At 56.6% G+C, this 17,931-nt stretch overlaps 9 protein-coding genes across 9 annotated transcripts; 5 read left to right on the top strand and 4 right to left on the bottom strand.

Annotated features, from left to right (window-relative positions):
* Nucleotides 1-2: 2 nt before the first annotated feature.
* Nucleotides 3-386, top strand: TRAVEDRAFT_123455 (uncharacterized protein; the record flags this gene model as incomplete). Its single annotated transcript, XM_008040445.1, has 1 exon — nt 3-386. A coding segment is annotated over one exon (384 nt), but the record flags the coding sequence as incomplete, so codon positions are not given.
* Nucleotides 387-428: 42 nt separating this feature from the next.
* Nucleotides 429-1,340, top strand: TRAVEDRAFT_124116 (uncharacterized protein; the record flags this gene model as incomplete). The annotated part of the gene is made up of 1 exon (XM_008040444.1): nt 429-1,340. A coding segment is annotated over one exon (912 nt), but the record flags the coding sequence as incomplete, so codon positions are not given.
* Nucleotides 1,341-1,349: 9 nt separating this feature from the next.
* TRAVEDRAFT_101840 (uncharacterized protein) lies at nt 1,350-2,030 on the top strand (the record flags this gene model as incomplete). The annotated part of the gene is made up of 1 exon (XM_008040443.1): nt 1,350-2,030. A coding segment is annotated over one exon (681 nt), but the record flags the coding sequence as incomplete, so codon positions are not given.
* Nucleotides 2,031-2,069: 39 nt separating this feature from the next.
* On the top strand, nt 2,070-2,426 carry TRAVEDRAFT_123382 (uncharacterized protein; the record flags this gene model as incomplete). The annotated part of the gene is made up of 1 exon (XM_008040442.1): nt 2,070-2,426. The coding sequence occupies one exon, from the start codon at nt 2,070-2,072 to the stop codon at nt 2,424-2,426; it is 357 nt and encodes a 118-aa protein (XP_008038633.1).
* A 1,265-nt stretch (nt 2,427-3,691) lies between these two features.
* Nucleotides 3,692-4,756, bottom strand: TRAVEDRAFT_148434 (uncharacterized protein). The gene is made up of 4 exons (XM_008040441.1): nt 4,509-4,756; nt 4,036-4,450; nt 3,929-3,979; nt 3,692-3,857 (listed from the first exon to the last, which is right to left on the bottom strand). Exons 1-4 carry the CDS (start codon nt 4,621-4,623, stop codon nt 3,827-3,829), a joined length of 612 nt encoding a protein of 203 aa, XP_008038632.1. The 5' UTR covers nt 4,624-4,756; the 3' UTR covers nt 3,692-3,826.
* Nucleotides 4,757-5,013: 257 nt separating this feature from the next.
* Nucleotides 5,014-8,857, bottom strand: TRAVEDRAFT_124375 (uncharacterized protein; the record flags this gene model as incomplete). Its single annotated transcript, XM_008040440.1, has 12 exons — nt 5,014-6,237; nt 6,294-6,419; nt 6,469-6,588; nt 6,652-6,719; nt 6,767-6,860; nt 6,915-7,239; nt 7,297-7,390; nt 7,444-7,589; nt 7,643-7,842; nt 7,895-8,335; nt 8,385-8,757; nt 8,817-8,857. 12 exons carry the CDS (start codon nt 8,855-8,857, stop codon nt 5,014-5,016), a joined length of 3,252 nt encoding a protein of 1,083 aa, XP_008038631.1.
* Nucleotides 8,858-9,207: 350 nt separating this feature from the next.
* On the bottom strand, nt 9,208-10,383 carry TRAVEDRAFT_167810 (pirin domain-containing protein). Its single transcript, XM_008040439.1, has 3 exons — nt 10,126-10,383; nt 9,932-10,072; nt 9,208-9,875 (listed from the first exon to the last, which is right to left on the bottom strand). The coding sequence occupies exons 1-3, from the start codon at nt 10,209-10,211 to the stop codon at nt 9,308-9,310; spliced, it is 795 nt and encodes a 264-aa protein (XP_008038630.1). The 5' UTR covers nt 10,212-10,383; the 3' UTR covers nt 9,208-9,307.
* A 297-nt stretch (nt 10,384-10,680) lies between these two features.
* TRAVEDRAFT_37288 (WD40 repeat-like protein) lies at nt 10,681-13,170 on the top strand (the record flags this gene model as incomplete). Its single annotated transcript, XM_008040049.1, has 7 exons — nt 10,681-10,887; nt 10,948-11,370; nt 11,902-11,999; nt 12,054-12,261; nt 12,320-12,446; nt 12,631-13,025; nt 13,132-13,170. 7 exons carry the CDS (start codon nt 10,681-10,683, stop codon nt 13,168-13,170), a joined length of 1,497 nt encoding a protein of 498 aa, XP_008038240.1.
* A 3,174-nt stretch (nt 13,171-16,344) lies between these two features.
* Nucleotides 16,345-16,938, bottom strand: TRAVEDRAFT_123502 (uncharacterized protein; the record flags this gene model as incomplete). Its single annotated transcript, XM_008040438.1, has 1 exon — nt 16,345-16,938. A coding segment is annotated over one exon (594 nt), but the record flags the coding sequence as incomplete, so codon positions are not given.
* Nucleotides 16,939-17,931: the final 993 nt, after the last annotated feature.

Here is a 17,931-nt window from a genome sequence, read left to right as displayed (position 1 = left end):
AAATGATTGAGGTGTACGAGAGGACTGGGAAGTGGCGGAACTACCCCACGGGGGTGCATGTGGCGAAGGAAGGAGAGGCGGTGAGAATTCTGGGAGCATTCATGGGAAATGGAGTGGAACAGTGTGCGGTATGGACTCCGAAGATCGAGAAAGTACAAGCAGTGCTGGAACGATGGAAGATGGGGCACGCCACCGTCCTAGGCAAAGCGCAGACCGTGCAAATGATGGCGGGCGGCATGACACAGTTCCTGACCGATGTCCAGCGGATGCCAGGCGCGATAGTGAAGAGGCTCAACAAAATAATACGCAACTATGTATGGAGTGATAAGCCACACGTCCCGATAGCAACAGAACACCTGTACCTTCCGATAAGTGAGGGGGGCATTGGTCTGCTAGACCTGGAAGCAAGAAATGAAGCGATAGATATAATGTGGCTGAAAGAGTATCTAAAATATGGTGAGGATCGGCCGGACTGGGCGAGAGTGGTGGATGACCTACTTGCCATAAACGTCCCAAAGGATGTGCACCTAAAAGAGAAGGAGCTAAGGATCAGTACGTTCCTACAGCACTGGAAGCCTGCAGCAAGAAAACTCGCACCTGACTTGAAAGCCATGATCGACGCGGGTAAGAAGTATGGCGTCCGGCAAGAAGCGATCGCCTTCAGCAGGTCTGCGCTTCGAGCGATGCCCATGTGGGACCACAACCAAACAGAGCGGAAGAGAATGGGGAGGCTCTCGGCGAAGTCAGTAACAACAATATGCATGAAAAGAAATCATGGACTACGCACGGTGGGCGACTTCGAGGGGCTGGCAAAGGCGCTTGAGAACCCGGCCCACAAACCGACAATGCGATGTGTATGCACAGATTGTGAAGCTCAGGTAACCCAGAGTAGATGCGCCAACCCGCACCGCTGCTACATCAGAGCGAAGCAAATCCTTGACCTCCTCCCTCCAAAATGGGACCCGAGGAAAGAACAACCGGAAGACTACGAAGACGAGGATGACGCCTGGGCAAAAGAGCTGGGTATAGAGGCTGAAGTAGTGGACAGAAGAGTGACAACGAAGGGCCAGCTGAGCGAGACGTTCAGAGTATTCACGGATGGCAGACCGTTATCCAGGACGCCGCCGAGCCTGATTCTGCAGAGAACTAGTGAGTTCAAGACAATCGGAACAGACGGATCGTGCTCACAGAACGGCGACGCGAACGCCAGAGCGGGGGCGGGAGTGTACGTTGCGGCAGAGAGCACGGAGAACATTGCTATGAGGCTACCACGGACAATGCTGCAAACAAACCAGACGGCGGAGATGACTGCAACGCTGCTGGCGACGACAAAGCTTGATGGTCGGCGGCCGCTTGTCCATGAAACGGACTCAAGGACTGTAATCAAAGCGTTAACGAGAGACAGGAAGAGGCACGAAGACGAGGGATACGTCACGCAGAAGAATAGCTACCTTGCGAGAGCGACTGTTGCGGCACTACGCGCTAGGACAACGGTGACGGCGATGCGATGGGTGAAAGGACACAGCGGCCTTGAACTCAACGAAGGGGCGGACAGACTGGCGGCCAAGGGAGCCGAAATGGGCCAGATGGAAGACCTAGATTTCACGATACCGCATGAGCTATGGCTGTCGGGCGCAAAGCTGAGCGCAATGACGCAAAAGCTGGCATATAAGGCAATAAGGCAGAGGAAAGCACGTACAGCGAAACAGAGACCGAGCACGGTTAGAAATCTCGCAGTAATCAAGACAGAGATTAGCGAGAAATTTGGCAGGGAAGTAACGAATGAAATGATATGGCTGTCACTCACAAATGATAGCATCTCGAGAGAGTGCAGACAGTTCATGTGGAGAGCAATACACGACAGCTTCATGGTCGGAAGACACTGGCAACGGGCGAGCATGTCGAATGAGCTGCAAGAAAGAGCAACATGCGGTACTTGCGGCGAGCTCGAGTCAATGGAGCACATCCTCACCGAATGCAAGGCCGAGGGTAGAGAGTTAATCTGGAGATTGCTGCGAGAGCTGTGGGAGAACGCTGGCCATACTTGGAAATCGCAAACGATGGGGACGATGCTCGGAGTGGCGTGTGCGTCCTTCGCGACTGAAAATGGCGAGCGGAGGACATGGCAAGAGAAGCTATGGACGATCCTGTGCTCGGAATCAACGTACCTGGTGTGGAAGCTTCGCTGCGAGCGCGTAATCAAGAACGAGGGAATCCAATTCACGGCACAGGAAGTGAAGCAGAGATGGTATGCAACGATTAATAGAAGACTGACGCTTGATAGAAATGTAGCAAAAGTGAGTAAAGTGAAAAGGAAGGAGAAGATAAGGAAAGTACAGAATACCTGGTGCTCGGTCCTGGCGGACGTGAACATGCTGCCGGTGAACTGGGTTGTTAATAGCGAGGTTTTAGTGGGTATTAGGTAGGGCTAACGGGTGCTATCGGGAGTCCCACACGCTGTGCGTAAAGGCATTTCCTCGGGGGTAGGAGGTGGAGGGGTGATGAGATGTATCTACCTGGCTCGAGTTCCGGAGAGTAAACTCCGAAAATCTAGCGTCACCAGCGTGCCCGACGGGCTGCATGACAAGCCCCTATGGGGACCATCGCAGCTCGCGGGTAAACGCTCAACCCGAAGAAGAGCGATCACTTCATATTCGCAGGCAAGTCAACCGTCCAGAGCGCAGAGAACACGCCGCTAAGAATAGCGGGGTCGCGGCTGGCTGCACGCCGAAGGTTCAGTCGCGGCAGGCCGCTAAGGCGTAAGGCCGACAGACGAGCGAGATATCTCGCCAGACGGCAGACGGCAGGGACGTCGAACATCGGCCGCAAGGCGCGGACAGTGGCAGCGTGTTGGCGGTGTGGCTGCATGCATCTGGCAAGCGGCGCGTTTGAATGTTGAGTCCTGCCTGGGGTTCCGTACTCGTGGGATCGTCGGGATAACCTAGCTGGTCTCAAGAAGTACTCCAGTGCTTTCACGCTTTCAGCGCTCTCTGTACGCCCGATCGTGGATGGTACAGCGGCTCTTCGGGCCTGACGGGTCTTGTAGACCCTGTCGCCCGATCCATCCGTTTGCGTTCGACAAGTGTATGTGATCTGCAACTGTGGCCAGGGGCCATACCTCGGTAAAACGTGATGCTCCTGGGGAACATTGCTTCGGTGTGAACGAGTAGACGGAGAGGTACCATCTGCGACCTGTACTTGGTAGGAGTCGAACAGTGCGAGCGACAATCGAGGTTTCGCCGCGGGCGAGAGAGAATACGTCCCGATCATGGGTTGATTGCTCCTGTTACCTTCCCAACCGTGGACGAGGCCCTGGTACCTCTGTCCAGCGTGATGAGCAACGGGCGGCGGTCGGCTGAAGCCAAGAAGGACCAAGTGACATACCTACAACAACGTCGGCGGGACCGGAGGCAGTACAGAGGCGCGCCCTGTCTGCGGGACCGAACCTAGCCCACAGAAAGTACACGCCCTCCGGGTACGCCACGTCCCGGCGGGCGGAATCAGCACTGCAGGCGTTGTTTGGTAGCACGCGGACATCGGCCGGTGCGTCATCTGGCAGACTAGCTCTGCATGCCATCATATGCCACCGACCTGGAGGCTTCTCCTAACCTGTTTCGCAAAACACAGGAGATGGTTGCGCACATCCGCATCAGTCGGCGGTCGGACTGCTCTCACGGGGAGGGTATCTTTAGGGGGCTGTAGAAGATGCGCACTGGCACGAATCTAGAGTAGGTCGGTATGATACAGCACTGGTCATGAGGGGTATCACAACACGCTCGCACAGGGGTGTGCCCACGGCCAGCGACACGGCAGGCGACAGATGTGTTCATATGATGTCGATGACGGTAGGCCAGAGACTGGGTGAGGGGCATGATCAGCGACCGTGTTCACGCATCAGCAGCCCTGGCTGCGTAACGGCCGTACGTACCCAAGAAATCCCACAAGCGTCTGCAGCAACCCTCCGATGAACGGAATCCAGCTAGGAGGGCCGTCAGTCCCGCTGACATAACGCGTAATGAATTGCACTGCACTCACGTTGACATGTTGTACTTCGACGCCTTGAATAGACCGGCCATTACATAGCCGATAATTGCAGATCCAACTACGGCTCCGGCCAGCGCCGCCACCGCGAACACGAAGAGCACCAGCAGAGCGAAGGTCAGCCGCGATCTTGTCTCGTTCTGCTTCGCACGAGAGCGCGATGGCGCAGGGGCTTGACTCTGCGTGTCGGGGCCTAGCTGCCGGTCGTATCGCCGCATGGGAATGTCGTCCCGACCCTCGACGCTGCGGTACGAGGGGCCCGAGTCCGCCCTGATGGCTTTCGGCTTGCGTGACTTCAGGGGCGCGTGGAACGGAGGGAAGGCCAGGTTCAAGAACGCGTAGGTTCCGCATAGAATATACAGGGGAATGTAGAAGATGAGCGTCCAATAAAGCGTAAAACGGAAGACGTCTAATATGCTGCGTGTCAGCCACGTCTGGGCCATTCATTACATGTTGCAGGAACGCACCGTGGGGGTCGTGCAAGTATCTCCCTATTGGCTGTTCAGGATCCCTATGCTGCAGCGGAAAGAGCTCCACGACGATATTGTAGAGAGATGGCCAGGACGGCACGTCGTCAGACATCGCGGCTGAAGTGTGGTGCGGACCGCGGAAGCATCACAGCATGAATATACAGCGCGAGTCAACCAGAAGAAGGTATTTCAGGTCGAAGCAGACGTCGCCGAGGGGATCAGCCGGTAGACAGAGGAACGAATGCACGTCGAAGACCCGCGGAGACCCAAACTGCGACTCGTAATCGGCGGTCAGTCGGTGGCGCCCGGCGGGTGTAGTTCCAGAATAGGCAAGTGTCGCTGTTCGCTCTACAGCCGCTCAATTCCGCTATCGCAAATGCCCCCGGCGTCGACGTTCGATTTCTCAGACAAAGTGTGCATTTAGAACATATGAGGTGACATCCATCGCATACAGAGATATTTTGGGAAACATCGCTTCGCTGCATAGTACCATACATGCCACTTAACCGAATCGACAGATGGCCCGGCTCTCCCACTCCTCCACCGTCGCCGTCTCCGTGAGCGCGTCATGCGCGAGCATCGTCATACTGAGCAGGAATACCGGCTTGCACGCCGCCGCCTTACCCGCATTCAGCGCTGCCGCTCTTAACGCCGCCAGCTCCTTCATGGTCTCTTGGAGCGACCACGCGCCGCCGTCCTGGGAGTCGTCCACGAACACGACGCCGCGTGCCGCCCATGCACAAGCGAGTGTCTCACTCCACCCACACGCGAGCACCACCGCCTCCAGCGTGTTGACCCTGCTGCTCGGGGGAATGATCGCCTGGGACGCCGCGCGCCAAGCGGGGCGCGGGGCACCGTCTGGACGGGCCAGCCAGACTACGGAGTTGTGCAGGAACTGGTAGAGGGTGCGTGCTGTAGGAATGAATGGGACAGGATCAAGAGGCCGTTCCTGCACACTTGGGTAGTAAAGCTCATCCGGAGTCGGCGCGCGGGCGGACGGATCTTGCGGTTGGGGGGCGTCCATCCCTTCGTTGGAGTGTGTTAGAACTATCAGCCTATCAGTGGGGGTGCCCGAGTACCCGGGAGCGTTCAGGGAGAACGGCTGGTTGGTGTTCTCCATATGTGCTGGGGGTTGACTGGGTATGGGGTTATTTAAGCGTGGTGGCGAAGAAGGAGGGCTCTGCGGCCTATTTGAGGGCTCAGGAGCACAAGGGTCTTTGTTGCGACGTCGCGACAAAGGCGATGTCGAAGGAGGGGCTAGCGGTGGTGGGAACGACACCACGTTCGTGACAGAGTCTAAACGCAGCATTCCAACCCTTTGTCTTGGGCTGCCACTTGCACCTGCGGCTGCCACAGAGGCGGAAGGTCCTGTCTCGTTCTCAGCATTCTCCCGACGCACCCCCTGCGTGACCCGTGTAGGAGGGACGTCGATGCGCATCCGCTTCGTGGGGCTTCGCGAGCCCACCTTGGCGTCGACGAGCGCGAGGCGTTCTACCCACATGTCCTCCGTGCGCTTCCGCTTCACCGGACAATGCAGACCGGGCGAGGGAGGCACGTCGGGGCGAAATATGGAATGTGCCCAGTCGTCCTCAGCCTTGCCGGTGCGGTCGCGCCCAACGGAGGTGCGGGCAATTTGCTGGAACTCTGGGAGCGTTGTGCCGTCCAGCCACGGGCGATCGGATGGACGGAAGATCTTAGCTATCCGCGGGAAACGTAGCTCGTAGAACTGTTACATGAGTTCAGACCTAACGATATGCGACCGTGATGGGCAATGGGACATACGCGGTTGCCAGGGGACTTGGTGAAGCCTGCCCCAAAGAGCTCGGCCAGCAGCGGCTCCCGAAGGAGAACGGTAGGAGGAGAGAGGCTCCGGCTAAGCGTATGAGTGTATGATAGACTGGCAGCCGCCTGGAGTATGTGGGCTTTAGGGATTAATCTACAGCGTGTAGCGACATACCTGATGGCGATATGGTGCAGAGTCCGAATTTTGAATCAAGAAGATCAACTCTTCCAGTTGCGCCCGGTCGAGGCCGTACGACGACGTGAATATTATTTCGAAGTGTGGTAGGCGGTTGGGCTGTGGTACGCACGCATGAGGATCACTATAGCATTTGCAACGGGATTTCAGCAACCGACGTACATGTTTTTTAAGCTCATCCGCATTAGAGAGCGCGCCGAAGTAAAAAGTTGTATAGGCCGTCGGGGGAACTGAGTGCTGTGAGACCCCATCATCATGTAACACATTTCAGGCTCACCTCTTAATTCTCTCGCACGCTCCTTCTCCCACGATGCCCCAAGGAGGACAAGATCCACGGCATCGCCATGACCAGGGATGTAGTCCTGCTTTAACTAAAAATCACACCGTTAGTGCAATGTTCTTGCCTGTGACTTAGCAGGGCGTACCTTGACCCACGGCCATCGCTTCTCCGCATACCCTGCGTCGTCCGCCTTGATCACCACACCTTCCTGGTGGTCCGCCACAACACGCGCGAACGCCCTTCTAAGCATTTCCTCCCCATTCGGAAGTGTTGTGTCGATACAAGTACGCTCGGCGAGCATCGCGTACCCGGGTTTCACGTTGATGAGGCGTTCTAGAACCTCGCGTCGCTGACCGTATGGAACAGGGAGGAGGGAGGCGTCGTCGAGAAGCAGGATGTCGAAGAACACGAGAGCGAGATGGCGTGTGCCGCCGTCTGTTCCATTAGAGATTAAGGAGCACTGGGTTTCCCTGTCCGGTAGACGAGGTATTAGTAGGCGTCAGGGAAAAAACATGGATCAGTCGCACATAACCTCCTCCTGAGTGGATGGTCCAGGCGGCGGACTTCTATGGCGCACGCCGATAGCAGTTCTTGCGATGAGACTCCGTATGCGCCAAAATTCTGTAAAATGTAAGTCAAGGGTTCGTATGGTGAGTTCATTTCGGAAAGCTCACCATCTATGCGCCCGAGTGCATCACTATATGCGACCATCTCAGCCTCGACTACGATGCCACGTTTGAAGGGTAGTGTGTCAGAGCTCTGCGCATCCGCTTCAGCGTATGAACCTGGGTATGGGATCCCGAGCGCAGCATATACGATGCTGACATGCTGATTCAGTATGCCGTGTACTCTCAGGATGCATTGTTAACTCACGAATGGATGCCCGCTCTATCTAGGGTGGAGTCCCGCCCGCTTTTGCTGAAGATACGGATGCGCGGGTCGCCGTCGTCATCGAACCATACGTGGATCTGGGCACGTTCTCCGTCGTACTTGGTCTCTACCCAAACTTTATCCGCTCCTTTCAGAGACTTGAGAGACTGGGCGGGTCCTTGACCCTTGACACATTTCGGAATCTGCAGCTAATGCTCAATATATGCGGCCTTCTGGTATACTGTTCACACGCACTTGAATTTGCACTCCCACTGTGGGCTGAGGAAACACTTCGCCGTTGTTGAGTCCTTCGAAAGCGGTTGCAGCCTCTTCTAGGTTTGCCCTCGTCTTGAAGATCAACGACATGCGACCGGAAGAGTCCCATGCATGCATGGCAGACTCTTTCGTGAGCATCGCCACAGCGTTACTTTTATACTCCAGGAGCGCGGACGTGTAATGACATGCAGATTGTGGGATGGGGTATAACAAGGGACGGAGGTCCTTTAGGATGATCTGCGTCATGACCGCGCTCTTTGCCGGAGTTAAGGAAGTGTATAGCTCGGAGAGAATGGCTTCTCTCGAGCGACGGCTCATGTGCGTGCCTTCTCTGTACACTTCAGCGGAGTACGCGCATTTACCTGCGAGCTCCGAGAGAAGCGAATCCACTCGACAGAGGCTTATGCTGCTTACGCTAGCCTATATGCGCATTGTTAGTGATGTCCCATACAGTCCGAGGAAAACTCACTATCGAGCGGCCGTCCATGACCCTTTCGACTTCATTGCCAAGACAACCGAGGGCATCCTCGCCTTTCCACTTCCTCAGTCGTTCACCTCTCCCACCAGCGGCGGTAGAGACTCCAAGGATCTTTGTAAGGTACTGTGCCATGCGAATTTCCTGCAACCCATACTTGCGGCGGACATCCTCTTCGGGGAAAAGCAGGCGGAAGACGATGGTGGTCATACCGGCAGGCAGCGGTGCGTACCGCTCGCGTAGAGCACCGAGCCATCGTTTGAAGGTCTTGTATGTGGGTGTGTCGACCCAGCGCGTACTGCGTGGCTGCTTGTCTGCGGCCCTATGGGGTTTGATCGCTGCAATTGCTTGCACAAGCTCAACGAAGCTGGCGGTTGCGGAAGGGTTTGCACACGTCCTGTTTTTCCGTGCCGTGAACGAACTCACAATGAGAAAGGAACCTCTGTTTCCTTCGCGGGAGAGGACATTGCCACGGGCTGCCAAAGAGGCAATCAAGCTGACTGCAAGAGTCACGACCCAGAAGTAGATTGGTCTGCCAGCAGGAAAGCTGCCTATTTACAACTTATGGTGAATCTTCAGGCCAGCGGTGTGCGCACTGCACGGGAGGAGGGACGGCGAGCAGGAGGAGGTGTTTAGGGGAGATACATCGCAGCTGGGAAGGACCGACGAGTCGGTCAGAGCCAGAAACCTCACAAGACGCGACAAGAGTGTGACACGGTCACGGTCACAAACGCGTTAACGCGACGCGTCTCGATCACATGCGCGCGATGCACATAACTGGCGTCCCCAGCGGACACCAGCATGAACTAAGTTGCGAGTGAACAGAGGTCCTGAAAATTAGGGAGAATAGGTAGGTAGGATATCGTTACAGAGATGTTGATGTAAACCGGAGAGCAAGCAGCATTGGCCCAAACACCTCACTCCATGTCAAAGAATACCACCTCCGCAGCCGTCTCCCCAGCGTTCTCTACCGTCACTTCCTCGCCAGGAGTAGCCATGATGTATGCACCGTCGCCCTCCCGCAGGTCCACAGGACCGCCCTCTGCTCCGAGGACACGAACGCGCGCCCCGCTCGCCTCCTTCGGGTTGTAGCCCGACGTCTGGATCACATGCACGTATCCCTTCCGCGCCGCACTTCCGGACTTGAAGGTGTGGCCCAGAGATTTTCCAGGGGAAAGGATGGTCGCGAAGAGGTCGAGAGGTGAGTGGACAGGTGCAGGTCCCGATGCTTCGCGCTTCTCCAGAACGCCCGGAGCGTTGACTGGCGCGACGATGTGCGCCCACTGGTCCTTCTTCTCCTCGTCGGTGAAGTGCCGAGTGAAATATTGGGGCGTGAGCCCCCTTGTCGACGGGACACTCCAGATTTGCAAGAAGTGGACTTGTTTTGAGCCGTGGCTGTGTTCGCTATGGCGGATGCCAGTGCCCGCGGAGGTCATCTGCAGGTCACCGCGCTTCATGATCTCGACATTGCCCATCGAGTCGCGACTATCGAATAGAAAGGTCAGTATTTTGCGGACACAAATACGGGGAGGATGACATACTGCTCGAGCTCGCCGTTCACGATGTACGAGAAGATCTCGAACTCCCGGTGTGCATGCGTGCCGAAGCCGGTCTTGGGATCGACGCGGTCCTCGTTGATGACTCGCAGAGGGCCAAACTGCTCGTGCTGCGGATCATGATATCTACTCAGGAGTTAGTACGACTATCCCGTCGCCCGGCGGGTCTAACGACTTACCCGGCAAAGCTGAATGTGTGGAAGGTCTTGAGCCAACCATGGTCGGCTTGACCACGCTCATTGCTGGGGCGAGGGACAACCTTCATTGCGGTAGATGGTGAGGATGAAAAGTGTCTGAAAGTGGCAGCTGGGCGCGAGATGCGTAGAGGCCTCAAGATGCTGGACTGGATGAGTTTAGACAGGATGTCGAGTGGTTTCGTGCAGGAGCTGTCGGGAGGCGAAGTGAGGAGACAGCTCGGCCTTACCCCCTGCTTTTATAGGAGGCCGCAGAACGAGCATGAATCATCAAGCAGCCCATGTCGTGCAAGCCGTTACAGACGGAGGCGCAGATGTCCTCGCCGATTTCCCTTTGGGGGGTGTCCGGTACCCACGAGGTCGCACGCCCCCGCAAGCGCCCCGACGCTTATCTAACCCGATTTTGGCAAGCGCTTCTCATCTATGGGCGCCTCACCATTTTCGGTGCTTGATCTTGCACGCTCTTCGAGCTCCTCACAAACTGCACGACAATCCTCGTAAACCTCACGACACACCTATAGCTGCTGACTGGGACGCATAATGGCGACGCTACTTCCACCCCCAAAACGACAGAAGGTCTACCACGGCATCGCGCCGCCAGAGCCAGAGCTGCTTCAGCCTTCGCCGCACATCGTAGTGCAATTTGTTAGTGAAGAGGACGGGCAGCCGCTTGCGCCTGCCGTCAATCTCCCGGCAAACGTCTCGCGAGAGGGCCTCGAGGCGATTGTAAACAAGCTCAACACAAAAGTGTGTAAGTCCACGCCGTGTGACGCCGCTCGTTCGCATAACTGAGGACCGTTGCAATAGGACGAGGACCCGGTCCCCTTCGCGTTCCACATAGCACTCCCCGCAGACGCAACAACGCCCGGCGCGCCCACCCGCATCGCGATCGCGAAATCCATCGAAGAGGATATCCTCTCGCATCCCTCGCACGCTTTCACGTCCGAAGACGTCTTCGTTATACACTGTTCTCCGCAAGCCGTCTTCAAAGTTCGGCCGGCAACACGGTGCTCATCTACGCTCTCGGGGCACACCTCCCCCATTCTATGTGCCTCATTTTCTCCCACTGGCAACCTTCTGGCGACAGGTTCCGGCGACTGCAATGCTCGGCTATGGGATCTTGGCACGGAGACGCCGTCTCATGTTCTTTCGGGGCACAAGGGATGGGTTCTTTGCGTCGAGTGGGAAGCTATGGAGCGGAAGCTCGCTACGGGTGGGCATGATGGACATGTGAGTACCTCCACTTGAAATTGAGAGGCGCTCTGTATGCGTGCGGCCGAGTCCGTCTGAACATGGCGAAGAGCATATACCGTGTTCCCGAGCACCGGAGAAGAAGGGTCGGGTGGGGCGCCAGTTTGCGCTAAACATAAGTCACGAACTGGCGTTGCATCTACTCTCACTGGTGAAGTGGCCGCCGTACAGGAAGCGTTGCAGGATCGGGTTTCGAGGTCTACTATCCCACGTGAAGCGTTCTAGATGCACAAATGTACTCGCGACACTTCACGGAGATCTGCGACGAGATGAGTGCAGGGCGAGACGTTCGTGCTGTATCTCGTTTTGTATACCCCGTCGTGTGCGAAGTAGAGAACTTACAGGTATCGCCGATATTTCACTGTACACACGCTCCTCCTGGAGACAGAGTGCGAGTGTGCAATTTGAATGCATGATTGAACCTGACTGCGGACAAATCTTCGGCGCAAGACCTATTTGTTTTTATTTTCGCATCGCTTGAGTCGATACTGAAACACGGATGTTTTCTAGGTCAGACTATGGGATCCCAAGACCGGCACGGCAATAGGCGACGCCCTCAAGGGCCACACAAAATGGGTGACTTCCCTCTCCTGGGAGCCAATACACCTGTGCGCGCCTTTTCTAGCCTGTAACATCTCATATCGGTAGCTGATGCGTCGCAGGAACCCCTCTGCTCCACGACTAGCTTCTTCATCGAAGGATGGCACTGTCCGCGTATGGTCCACACTTACCCGAAGGTGTGAGTACACCCTCGGTGGTCACACCGCTAGTGTGAACGTCGTTCGATGGGGTGGCGGCGGGCTGAATGGAAAGGGCGTGCTCTACACTGCGTCCAGCGACCGGACAGTCCGGATATGGGACGCCGAGAGCGTGAGTACCGCTCCCCACGCTAGTGGACTCTCGTCGCTAACGCCTATGGGATCCGCAGGGACGACCATTGCACACGCTCAAAGATCATGCACACTGGGTGACGACACTCACGCTCAACACCGACTTCGTGCTGCGCACTGGTCCGTTCGACCATTTAGGGAAAAAGACGAGTTCGGACACCGAAGGTGCGTTTCTCTATCAGTCGTGCGTGAGAGCGAGGCGGGGCAGCTCCACCCCGGGACGTCCGCCACATCGAAGCCGTACATTCGTCTTTGGAAGATGGACGTACTGCTGCGGGGTTATCTCTCCTCGCACGGGCGTGCGACTCCGACCAGACAAGCAAACAACCTCGCTAACGACTTCCATTAGCCCAGGAGCTCGCGCTGAAACGCTACAACGCACTCGTCGCGACCGCCGGCGAGCTGCTTATCACCGGCTCGGACGACCACACGCTCTTCCTGTGGTCGCTCTTCCCTTCGCGCACCGCGTCTGCCGATGCGTCGGGCGACGCGGCTGAGCGTGGAGGGAAGCTGAAGCCTCTCGCGCGCTTGACAGGCCACCAGAGGCAGGTCTCGCACGTCGCATTCAGCCCCGACGGACGGTGGGCGGCGAGTGCGGCGTGGGACAACAGCGTGCGCGTGTGGGATGGGCGCACGGGTAAGTTCGTCGCCACGCTGCGCGGGCACGTCGCGGCAGTGTACCGCCTTGCGTGGAGCGCGGACTCAAGACTGCTCGTCAGTGCGAGCAAAGATAGCACGTTGAAGGTGAGTGTCGGGAGCTGGGTCTATTTTGTGGGCGCGTGTGCATGCTTTTGTGGCGGCACTACTTCTTGCGACACTTTGTTTCTGGCGTGATGTCACCGAGGGGAAGAATACGGTGGCATCGCTCGATTTGCCGTCCCTGGAATGAAGGTGAGTTTTCATCGCGTGCGTTGAGTTTGAATGAAGAGACGGCGAACACGAGGCGTGGAGTTATGGAGGGCTCACGTGTGGGAGGGCGATCTAGGCGATAGTAGGAGAGGATCACCCCGACGACTTTCTGGCCTTTGGGACGAAGACAGCGTCTCATACCAAGGACACTCACGGAAGGAAGGGCTCGCTGATTTTGATGCATACTCTCTGCATTCAGCCCGATGTCTTCCCGCTTGGCTTCGCTGCGTCGTGTACACACGGTAGCAGGTACCGGCTGAATAATATATCTCCTGACTTCATATCTCTACTCAAGCCCAGGTGTCCTTTCGCCTACGTCAATTCTGCCTGAGCGTGTAAGTACGTCCTTTGTCGATGTCCTCGCGCTCAACGAGATGACCCCCTTCCTCCGCCGATGAATCTCGGCGGGCGGGCAGCATCGAGGGACCGACTCTGCCGACAAGACATGATCTGAATATTATACAACTTTACAGAACGACATGAGCGCGAGATGCTAACATTGACTGCCGCAGCTGTTTTTGGTCAAGACTACTGTATGGCACACTGTCCCTTCCTGCGAGCCTTCGAGGAGGCGAAACGATACGAAGGAGGCTTTTCCCAGTCGGTGCCCATTACTAAAAGTTGCAAGAGCGCATACGTGAGCAAACAGTGTAGGCATACCTTACCAATACACGAGATGCATACCTTGCGATGTGGAGGGAGCGTTGGGTCGAGCGAGTATGGCCGCGGTCTGTGACGATTGAGCAGTATTTTGTCTCGGTGTCCCAAGATTCTTGGCCATCGGCTCAGCGACCTGCATCGTCGGGACTTGCGCTCGGAGAGTGGAGTCCTCGCGGTAGCACACGTCAGAGCGCTCGTGTCTTTCGTGGGTGATGCCGGGATCTTCTGGTACGAGCTCGCAGACTCCTTCCGGCAGTGGCCTGGGCGGCCACGAGCAGAGAGGAAACGTTGAATATAGCGACCCGCTGCCTGACTCCGTGGAGTATATGTCCGAGTCGCGTAATGTCCCTGGGCGCACATCGTAGGGCGTTGGCGCAAGCTGGGTGGAGATGTCTGGAGCCTGTGCGGTCGTGTCTTCGTACACATCGCGCTGATCGTACGTGTAAAGTGAAACGCTCCGCTATAGATGTGGAAAGTCAGATTTCTCAACGAAAACTATCGACCAGACGCATCAGGCGACCGACTCACCGACGGTCCTCCAAATTCCGTCGGTGTGTGGTGTTCCTTGGAAAGTGGTGCTAGGGAGGACACGTAGCTTCTTCTTGTCGAGTCTTCCGGCCGCTCTAACTTAGCTAAGATGGCCTGTGGGATTCGTAGTTTGTCAGCTGATTAGACACACGATGTACGTCTAGTTCAAGCTTGGCAGACTCACCGCAGCTGTCGCGCGACTGGTAGAGGAGAGCAGTGCCAGTCCGTCGACATCTTCGCTTGAGCTACCGGAAGAGGACTGGCTTGAAGTACCGTGTTCCCAGACGTCGCTATTTTGTGACGACAGATGTTCGCCAGGCAAAGTTATGTCCGCGATGACCCGAGGGTGTCGGTACTTCTCCGAGATTTGAACGGATAGCCATATGTGATTCGTGTTGGACGTGACTACACCTTCTGAGGGGTACTCCAATGCAATGCGCAGAAAACGAACCGTGCACGTATCCTGCTCCCAATCGGTGTCGGAACAGACTGTGAACTCAGCATTGGCAATGACGCGATCACGGATAGATTGTAGACGTATTACAATCGGGGGGCTGTGATCTCCGTTACCGTCGATGCAGGGAGTTCGCCTCATGACATAAGGAGGGTTGGTGACTCCTCCGTGGGTGGCGGCGGGTGAAGAGGATGAAGAGGGTGAATCAAGTTGGGCTAGAACACCAACGGAGTTTGCGATGGAGAATGTGGCAATAGTTTGCTTGAGGATGCCAATGGCCGAGGAGTTGAGGGCGAGAGTGAGCTCGATGATCTGCGGGCATTCTTCTGCCCGAGAGGAAAGATTCCCGCCACTGAAAGCGAGAGACGTTCTGACAGTGACCTCCTTCTCCGAGCGTAGCACCTGCAAAGGAGTCTCTACAACGAAGCCAAGAATGCCTAGAGCTTCGATGTCCCGGGGAGGAATACGAAAGGCTACTGCGTCCTCACGGCCGTAGGCTGGGGGCCAGGCCCAAAGCTCGATCCTCGGTGTTGGCTGTCGAAACGAGTCCTTGTCCTCACAGCCTACCGCATTGATCCGTGGGAGTCGCTTCGTGGAGGTAGGTTTCGGGTAGTGCCTGAGGAGAGAGACCTCGATCAGCGTAGGAGTGACATGCTCTAGGATTTCAGGCAACGCCTCTTTGGTTAGACGAACAGTGCGATATGGATGATGTGTTCGGGCAGTAAAGAAACCAGCTGCAGGGCTCCGGTGGCACGCGATGTGGGTCCCGATGAACAACCCGCGTCCGCTTCCGACGGTGTCTTCCAGAGGCTGACACAGAGGGAGCGCGATGAGCGACCCGCTCTCGTCTTCGCACTGTAGGAGTGCAAGTGTGTCGGCTTGGGTGCGCCTACAGTCGGGGCATCGCATCCGCAACACCAGGTTTCCAACGTGCCTTTGAATACCCTTCAGGGATGCGATCTTGAGGGAGAGAAGGTGCACACGGACACCCTGCGGAGTAAAGACGCAATGCACTGGCGGGACCTTCTGGCTCCTCCTCAGCTGTAGTCGCGAAGCGAGAGCAGACGGTGCGATTGGAGTGATATCAGCACATCCCTCAAAAGATGCGGCCCTACTCGCGACCAGACCTGGGTCCGGCGAAGTAAAGAGCCTGAGGTCCTCGAAGGTTTTGGCCTTGTCTTCGTCACGTCGAGACATCCTCATCGGGATATAGCTGCTGCCCCAGGCGAAGATGCTTTGATCCGGGACGGTCCTGACGATCTCCTCCTGGAGACGGAGAAACGCGTTGTCGCCCTCGCCATGGATCGGGGACATATGGACGCCGAAGATGCCCAACAAACAGTAAGCGCGGTCCTCAACGCGCGTCGTCTGTCGCGGCGCTGCCCACGACATCCTCCGTGCAACACTAGCGGACTGCACAGTGGCCTGGCCTGTGAGAATCTTGAAGTCGACCCCAGTGATCTCCTCCAGCGTCGCGGCGAGTCCCATCTTCGTGCCTAGCAAGCGCCACGTCTTCGTTAGAAACTCGACCGTCTCCGGTGCGATGAGTTCCTGCAGTGTCCAACCGCGTCTGTGCCATCTACTTCGCCTGAAGTGGGAATCTGGGTCCTGGGGATCATTGCCGTCGGGAACGTCCTCGAGATAGACGTAGCAGACTTGCGATAGCCTATACAGCTCGTACATCGAGTTGATCGCCTCGGAGAGCTCGGCGCTACTCGATTTGTCGATGCAGCACGCGTCGTTCCACACGAGCCGGAAACGGGCCTCGCGTGCGACCTTGCAGACGCCCTTGATCTTGTCTGAGAGCTTTGGATGAGAGAGAACACAGGAGGGCGTGGATCCCAAACGCTCGAGAATATCGACTGAAAAGCGGGGAATGAGCGATGGGGTGAGGTTTGCGAGAGCCTTCAACTCGGCCAGAACAGCGATTTGCTGTTTCCGAATATCCTCGGCTACCGCAGCTTGGAGCGCGCAGACGTCGTCGAAGGTCTGCTCGCCACCGTCCTCGGGGTCACGCCAAGTATGGGATAGAATGGCGTAGACGATCTCTGCAGGATCATTGTGCCATTCGAACTCGCCTGACGAGGTGTTCAAGAACCGTGGCATCCTGTCAACATCACTGGTCAATAGCAGTTTCTCCTCGCAAGATCACTCCCACACACACCTTGCTTCTGGTAGTGCTGAGAGACGCGGTCCAACCAAGCAAACAGGGGGAAGGTAGAGAAGAATATGGGGGAAGCGCTGACAGCGTGCCCGATACGCGTACGTGAAGTAAATGAAATTCAGCAAAGGAGCATTTACATACCTCAAGTGATGGTTGCATCAGCGCATGACAGTCGGCGGTCAGGCGTCCTCGTGTGTATAAGATTCTCTTGAACACATCCTTACCATCCTTGTCACTGGGGTGAGCCACGTACATCTCGGAATACTCCCCATCCTACACTCCGCGGATTTGTATGACCCGATGCCGCCCGCCGGTGGCGTTTTTTCTTCGTCCAGGCCTGAACTCGAGGCCGGGCATGTTGCTGTTTCGAGCTGACACCTGGAACAAGGGAGTATTACGAACTTTTGAGGACCGGGTTTCTGCGATGACAAACTCGACATAGTACGAACTATGCACAAACTATGCACCATACGTCATGAGCATTCTTCTGTCTCGCACTCCTGCGGGTACGACCTGAGCCTCCTCCAGACATCGTGCAGCTCGGACAGGTCCACGCGTGACGGGCCAGGAATTTCCGCGTGCGCCTCAGCTTGGCAGGCATCGTTCGCGTCCAGCGAGCACTAGACACGTTCTCAGTATTCTCGCTTTCCCGCCGTACCTCCCCTTCCCCACGCGCAAACGGCGCACTATTGAGGTTGCTCTTCGGCTTCCGCGGCATGTCGAAACAAGCGCGGCCGCAGCTGGCCGCAGTCGCCTGCCCTTTTTCGAAGCGCTCCGAGCTCTTTTCAGCAGCCCACCGGCGGGGAAAACAATCCTCAACTTGATCGGCGTGTCCCGGCTAGATCTCTACGAGTTTGCACCAGCCCACGGTCGGCGAAGTATCCTGCTCGAGCTGGATGGCAGCGAAAGATACCGCTGAGCCCGACGGAGAAGCT

This window comes from Trametes versicolor (assembly GCF_000271585.1).
Source record: "Trametes versicolor FP-101664 SS1 unplaced genomic scaffold TRAVEscaffold_6, whole genome shotgun sequence".
Classification (NCBI taxonomy): domain Eukaryota; kingdom Fungi; phylum Basidiomycota; class Agaricomycetes; order Polyporales; family Polyporaceae; genus Trametes; species Trametes versicolor.
This window is presented reverse-complemented; position numbering and strand designations above follow the sequence as displayed.